Source organism: Physeter macrocephalus, chromosome 11 (assembly GCF_002837175.3).
Source record: "Physeter macrocephalus isolate SW-GA chromosome 11, ASM283717v5, whole genome shotgun sequence".
Classification (NCBI taxonomy): Eukaryota; Metazoa; Chordata; class Mammalia; order Artiodactyla; family Physeteridae; genus Physeter; species Physeter macrocephalus.
Window position 1 is genome coordinate 62,841,613 of NC_041224.1, and position 7,851 is coordinate 62,849,463.

The 7,851-nt window shown below is 37.7% G+C and overlaps 1 protein-coding gene across 3 annotated transcripts in view; it reads left to right on the forward strand.

Moving 5' to 3' along the window:
* LRRC49 (leucine rich repeat containing 49) overlaps positions 1-7,851 on the forward strand; it is a 144,670-nt gene that overhangs the window by 93,460 nt on the left and 43,359 nt on the right. For all 3 annotated transcript variants that reach the window (XM_024128798.2, XM_024128799.2, XM_024128800.2), the window contains one exon: positions 4,902-4,985. In XM_024128798.2, the coding sequence (XP_023984566.1) occupies positions 4,902-4,985 (84 nt within the window). The remainder of the gene's footprint in view (positions 1-4,901; positions 4,986-7,851) is intronic.

The window sequence follows — 7,851 nt, forward strand, 5'->3', positions numbered from 1 at the left end:
CTTATCCGTTCTTCTGCCTCAGTTATTCTGCTATTGATCCCTTCTAGAGAATTTTTAATTTCATTTATTGTGTTGTTCATCACTGTTTGTTTGCTCTTCTGTTCTTCTAGGTCCTTGTTAAACGTTTCTTGTATTTTCTCCATTCTATTTTCAAGATTTTGGATCATCTTTACTATCATTATTCTGAATTCTTTTTCAGGTAGACTGCTTATTTCCTCTTCATTTGTTAGGTCTGGTGGGTTTTTGCCTTCCTCCTTCATCTGCTGTGTGTTTCTCTGTCTTCTCATTTTGCTTAACTTACTGTGTTTGGGGTCTCCTTTTTCCAGGCTGCATGTTCATAGTTCCCGTTGTTTTTGGTGTCTACCCCCAGTGGCTAAGGTTGGTTCAGTGGTTTGTGTAGGCTTCCTGGTGGAGGGAACTAGTGCCCCTGTTCTGGTGGTTGAGGCTGGATATTGTCTTTCTGGTGGGCAGGACCACGTCCGGTGCTGTGTTTTGGGGTGTCTGTGACTTTATTTTGTTTTTAGGCAGCCTCTTTGCTAATGAGTGGTGTTGTGTTCCTGTCTTGCTAGTTGTTTGTCACAGGGTTTCCAGCACTGTAACTTGCTGGTCGTTGAGTGGAGCTGGGTCTTAGCGTTGAGATGGAGATCTCTGGGAGAGCATTTTCCATTTGATATTTTGTGGAGCCAGGATGTCTCTGGTGGACCAATGTCCTGAACTCGGCTCTCCCACCTCAGAAGCACAGGCCTGACCCCCAGCTGGAGCACCAAAACCCTGTCAGCCACACAGCTCATAAAAGAAGGGAGAAAATAAGAAAGAAAAGGTAACATAAAGTTATTAAAATAAAAAATTATTATTAAAAATAAAAGTAAAATTAAAAAGTAATAAAAAAAGAGCAAAAGAAGAAAGAAAGAAAGAAGAGAGCAACCAAGCCAAAAAACAAATCCACCAGTGATAACAAGCACTAAAAAGTATACTAATAAAAAAGGAAGAAAAAAAAGAACGGACAGATTGAACCCTAGGACAAATGGTAAAAGCAGAGCTATACAGACAAAATCACACAAAGAAGCATACACATACACACTCACAAAAAGAGAAAAAGCAATATATATATATGTGTGTATAAAAAGAGGAAGAGAGCAACCAAATCAATAAACAAATATACTAATGATAATAAACTCTATATACTAAACTAAGAAAAACATAAAACCAAAAACAAATTAGATACAGAAAGCAAACCCAAAGTCTACAGTTGCTCCCAACGTCCACCCCCTCAATTATAGGATGATTCCTTGTCTATTCAGGTATTCCACAGATTCAGGGTACATCAAGTTGGTTGTGGAGATTTAATCTGCTGTTCCTGAGGCTTTTGGGAGAAATTTCCCTTTCTCTTCTTTATTTGCACAGCTCCTGGGGTTCAGCTTTGGTTTTGGCCCCACCTCTGAGTGTAGGTCGCCTGAGGCCATCTGTTCTTCTCTCAGACAGGACAGGGTTAAAGTAGCAGCTGATGAGGGGCTCTGGCTCACTCAGGCCAGGGGGTGGTTGGGGAACGGAATGCTGGGCGAGCCTGTGGTGGCAGAGGCCGGCATGACATTGCAACAGCCTGAGGTGCGCCATGTGTTCTCCCGGGGAGGCTGTCCCTGGATCACAGGACCCTGGCAGTGGTGGGCTGCACAGGCTCCTGGGAGGGGAGGTGTGGATAGTGACCTGTGCTTGCACACAGGCTTCTTGGTGGCTGCAGCAGCAGCCTTAGCATTTCATGCCCGTCTCTGGTGTCCACGCTGACAGCCACGCCTTGCTCCCGTCTCTGGAGCTCGTTTAGGCGGTGCTCTGAATCCCCTTTCCTCATGCACCCCGAAACAATGGTCTCTTGACTCTTGGGCAGTTCCAGACTTTTTCCCGGAGTCCCTCCCAGCTAGCTGTGGCGCACTAGCCCCCTTCAGGCTGTGTTCACACAGGCAACCCAAGGCCTCTCCCTGGGATCTGACCTCCGAAGCCGTAGCCTCAGCTCCCAGCCCCCACCCACCCCAGCGGGTGAGCAGACAAGTCTCTGAGGCTGGTGAGTGCTGGTCAGCACCGATCCTCTGTGCAGGAATCTCTCCGCTTTGCCCTCTGTACCCCTGTTGCTGCGCTCTCCTCCATGGCTCCAAAGCTTCCCCCTCGCCACCCCCAGTCTCCGCCAGTGAAGGGGCTTTCCAGTGTGTGGAAACTTTTCCTCCTTCACAGCTCCCTCCCTAGGTGCAGGTCCTGTCCCTATTCTTTTGTCTCTGTTTTTTCTTTTTTCTTTTGCCCTACCCAGGTACGTGGGGAGTTTCTTGCCTTTGGGGAAGTCTGGGGTCTTCTGCCTGCATTCAGTAGGTGTTCTGTAGGAGTTGTTCCACACGTAGTTGTATTTCTGATGTATTTGTGGGGAGGAAGGTGATCTCCACATCTTACTTCTCTGCCATCTTGAAGGTCTCCATCCATAAAATATACTTTAAATTCATAAAAAATCACATAAATTTTCATTCCCTTTAAAACAACTAAATCATATGGCAGATTGCTACTAAATTTTGACCTCACCTTTTTCATCTCTCTAAAATCAGTAAAACACATTTAAATATATCCTTATTATAAAAATACAAACTGCATTTCTCACAAATGATTTCTGGTCCTGATCCTGGCTTTGTCACTAGCTGTGTGACCTTGTATAATTTACTAAACTTCTCAGAGTATTCATTTCCTCATTTCTAAAATTAGAGTTTTACAGGAGATGCATTCTACTTTCCTTTTAAACTCCATGATAGTTTCTCTTTGTGCATTTTTTATTTACTTCTTTAGTCTAGGTCCTTTCTTTGCTTTCAGAAGCATTTGTAATGGCTCACACCCTAGAATACATATTTGTGATCTCTTTGACCTTCCTTAATTCTAATATAATGTATATACTGATCAGGATAGGCTAGATTATATTACAGTAACAACTTCTGTAACCTCAGTGGATTAAATCCACAAAGTTTATTTCATGCTCATACTGTCAGTCTGCCCATCGTATGTGATCTGGGAACTTTACTCTGTGTTGTCCTTATTCCAGGACCAAGGCCTTCAAAGTACCCAACCTCTGGAGCTTTGCAAATTCTACAGTAGAGGTGAGAGAGAGAATAGCTATGTCATCATTGTCTGAAATGTTCCACCCAGAAGTAAACACATGTCACTTTTGTTCATATGACATTGGCCAAAGCAAGTCACATGACCTCACCTAACTTCAAAAGGGCATGAAGTGCTATTTCACAATGTGGCCAGGATGTGGGAAGACACAGGAATATTTGGCGAACAACTCTTATGACTATCCATTATATTTTAAATCAAATGTTAACTTCTGGTAGAAGTGTCAATTAGTACTACCTTTATGGAGGGCAATTTGCAAACATATCAAAAGGCCTAGAAATATGTCTACCACTTGATTTAGTAGTTGCAGTTTTAGGAAATTATTGAACAGATATATAGAGATGTACAGTCAATAATTCATTCCTTGAATATATGTTTATTGAATATCTACTATGTAATGGGGAGCTGACATGGTCCATACCTTCATGGAGCTGTTTGCAGGAAAGGGGAGAGATAGTACCAGAAATAATTTAAATGAAACAGGTTAAGTGCTATGATTGGCAAGTATAGGCTGGTATGAAAGCATACAGGAAAATTTCTTCTGACCTGTTTTCCAGTTGACTGATTCTTTCTTCAGCTGTGTAAAATCTGCTCTTCAACCCACCTCCATTAAATTTTTCATATCAGTTTTTGTAATTTTTTATTTCTTAAAAAGTTCTCCTTCAAATGTACTGAATTCCTTTTTAAATTTTCTATCACTGAAGATATTTTCAAGTTTGTCTTTTATGAAGAAATTGTTTTCTCAAATTGTGACATCATTTTGAATGCCTACAAATCTTTTGGTAATAAAAATTAAAACATGGGCTTCCCTGGTGGCGCAGTGGTTGCGCGTCCGCCTGCCGATGCAGGGGAACCGGGTTCGCGCCCGTGAGCCATGGCCGCTGAGCCTGCGCGTCCGGAGCCTGTGCTCCGCAACGGGAGAGGCCATAACAGAGGAAGGCCCGCATACCACAAAAAAAAAAAAAAAAAAAAAAATTAAAACTTACATGGTTATAATTTACTTTATTAAAATTTGCCAATCTTCAGAGGGAAAAAAACATGATCCAGATTGTGTATACAGATTGCAACATTTAAAAATTTGCTCATAGTGAGTATTGTAAGGTGATACAGAAATGATAATATTTGAGTTAGGGTGTTAGGATTATGACTGATTTAAAAAATTTTTTCTAAACTGTAATGTTATTACAGTAATATTATTTCATAGTTTTTAGAATGGAAGAAAATAGACTGGCCAAATCAACTTAAAAACAAAATAAAAGTAATTATATTAATGGAGAATAATTTATTAATATCAATGGAGAGTTTTTAAAAGCTTTCACAGCTGTTTTGTCATTTAAAAAAAAACCTCTGATTTGCAACCATAAATTAAATAAAGATTGTTACGAGTATAATTTTTATCCTTTTTATCTTCATGATAGCAAGTTTGTTAAGTCTCTCCATGTAGAACTACAGTACAAAGAAAAATTATACAAACCTGCTTCCCCTTTCTTTTGTCTCTTCTCATTCTTTTTTCTTTCTTGTATTAGTTAGATTTATCTCACATCAAGAGTGCAGAGCAGAGTTAAGAATGTACAGGTTTCTTTTAGAATTAAGACGGAAGAAGAAAATAAAGAGGAACATACTAACTTTTTCTTTGAGGGCATATTTTCTATTAGCAAGTAGTATGCCTCTCACAAAGAAAATCAGACTTGGAGAACTGAAGATATTTAGCATAAAAAAGGTTAAATACTTAATAATACTTTTTTACATTTTTCTTTTAGGAAGAAGAAAGGCGTATGGCATCTGTTGTAGCCAAAAAAGAGGAAGAAAAGAAACGAGAAAGTCATAAGCAATCTTTGCTTAAGGTATTTTCTATGATGTCTACATTCATATATGTGCACATGCACTCACACACACTGAAGCTAGCTAGCTAATCAGCTAGAAAAGTAGTTTCCAAACTGTAAATTTTTCATTCCTATCAATAGAGTGTTTTTAATAAACAAACACCCTTAAAACTTTTATAAGTTACTACCTATAAACAAACTTGTACTTCTGAAATACAATATAATGTACATTATAAAACACATGCAAAAGATAGAAATTGTAAAAGAGATTAAAAATAAATATAACAGAAGTTATAATTTTTTCCACACCAGTACATCACCATGTGTATCCTCATGGCATGTGCATTTCATTTTGGAAACCGCTGTAGTAGACTGTCATCTTTAGTGATATATTTTAATGAGCTCTGCTACATGGATTTTTTAAAAATGATGGCTTTTTGTATTTAAAAAATTTCCCCATTAGCTTCTCTGATATAGAGGTGGTAAAGGTTTTGAGGAGTATAGGAATTAAAGGTTTTTTTTAACTGGTTTTAAATTATTTAACATATCAGATGTTACTTTCCTTAAAATGTTTTCTTTTAAAATATTTTATATTAACATAACAATGTATAATAAATAAAGACAGCTTAAAGTTTATAGTTCTTATTATGATTCTACTATGTTCTGAAACTAAGGATATCACCCTAATTATCATTACTCATTCTTGTCTTGTGTAGATGCTTTTCTTTTTAAAATTAAAATGGAATTCAGAATTTTTAAAAATGACTAATAGGGATACAAAGTTGTATCTTAGGGAACTTACTGGGGTGATGGAAATGTTATGAGTTAACAGATATATGCATTTGTCAAAACTGATCAAAGAGTACACTTGAACCTGTGTATTTTACTCTATGAAAACTACTCCAAAATTAACAAACAAAACAGAACAAAACAAACTTGGTCCCAAGCCCTCTCAGCTCGAGGCTGCTACTTCAAAAGTAATTAGAACTGTTACTCAGTATGCTAAAATTTTCTCACCTGCTGTTATTGGTGATTTAACTCTAAGGCTTCCAGTGTAAGTAGAACCTAGTATAGGCAACAGATCGCACTTGACTCCATCTTTGAACTGAACGTTTTTTGTTATATACCCAATTCAGCTACTGGTAACCATCAGTATTTTTGGAAATATGCCATTAAATTTTTAGCTAACATGTTTTTTAGATGTTTGGAAAATTTTTATGAAAACTTCAAAAAATACCTAATGCTTCTCTTGAAGTCGCTAAATAGGACTCTTTAATTATGAGGGTTATTTAGTTTTAAAATTTTTTAGTAAATTTTTTAGGAAAAGTATAGGAAATCAGGAATTCTAGCTCTAGCTCAGATTCAGGATCATGATATCAAAGACCTTCAGCATTTACTGGACATTGTTTCATTTGACAACACATATTGATCATTAAGAAAATGGAATGGGTGGTTATAGAGGGACAGGAAGAGTGTATGGACCTATATCTTCAGCCTTATTGCTTTTCTATCTATCTATTTTCATTTCAAACTTGGAAATGAATGGAAGTGATAGTTATGGGATATACTGGTGTGGTATTGCTTGGACTATAAAGAATAGACTCAAGGGGCAGAAGCTGAAAGTTGGCATCTTCTAAAATAATTGTCACTTTAACACAGACTTGGCAAATTGCCGTCTAGCTATAGTCATGATTGTACTAATATATGCCAAATGCATCCATGATCTTTGAGCATGAAATTTTTGGGGTGTACCCCCTTTTGCCTTACAGAATCTCTAGGCTTTCTTTTGCTCGTCTTTTTTTTGCTCCACAGACACCAAGAGCCCTTGTTTGGCCCCCTGGCCAACCAGCAATCCCCACCTGACTCCAGACTGCACTCTTGTTTTAAATATGTCTTCCCTTTTCTTGGCCTCGGTAAAAATATCCATTTTCTTAGTCAACCTGGTGTTGATCTGATTTTAATAACCCAATTAAAGAAAGCTTAACTTTGGGATTGGTATAGGAAAGTGTTTGCATTTTCAGAGTATCTTGCTATAAATTTGTTAACATACTCAGTGGTGTAAACTTTTGTGCCTTTTTTCTAAGCATCGCTATATCTACCTCATTTAGAATATGTATTTTTGCCTACTCCAAGTCAGCCAGAAAACCAAATGCATGGAGCCAGCATGACAGCCATCCTCCATTTACTCACTGCCCCTGCCTCTTTCAAAGTAGCCTTTGTACTGAGTAAAAATAGTGGTATTGCTTAGATTAAGAATTGGTTTGTCCCAGTCATTTGCAAATAACTGAAATAAAATTCTTTAAGGTAAGGTGCCTTTTTATCGTAGATTTGGGGGAAAAATTTATAGTAGAATGGCAGATTCCTACTTGCTTTATATAAGAAGGGCATACATAAAATGTCAAAAAGGCTCAGAAGTATATACATATTAAGTATAACCCATTTAATTATATAAACAAATTTGAAATTCCAAGCAATAGAAAAAAGAACCCATGCTAAAAACATTTTTAAATACAGAAATAGAACTTTTAAAATGTTTAGTTTTAATTAAGCTTTGTCACCACTTTTCATTCCTATCCAATGCCATTTCTATATCTAAAATTTTAGACAGGCAAAGAGGTGGAACTAAACATAAGTATTCTGCATGTGTGAATGCACTGAGGGAATGGGCAAAGAATCTTCCTAACAGCCTTCACTGGCTCCAGAGAGAGCAGGTGAATCAGTATCACACAGATGATTTTTCACTGGATGATTGTTCTCTTAGTAAAGAGAAAAGGGAAAGTGTCCATTTTCAGCACTCTGATTTAATCAATATGCCATTTTAAAATGTTAACTTCTGGGCTTCCCTGGTGGCGCAGTGGTTGCGCGTCCGCCTGCCGCTGCAGGGGAG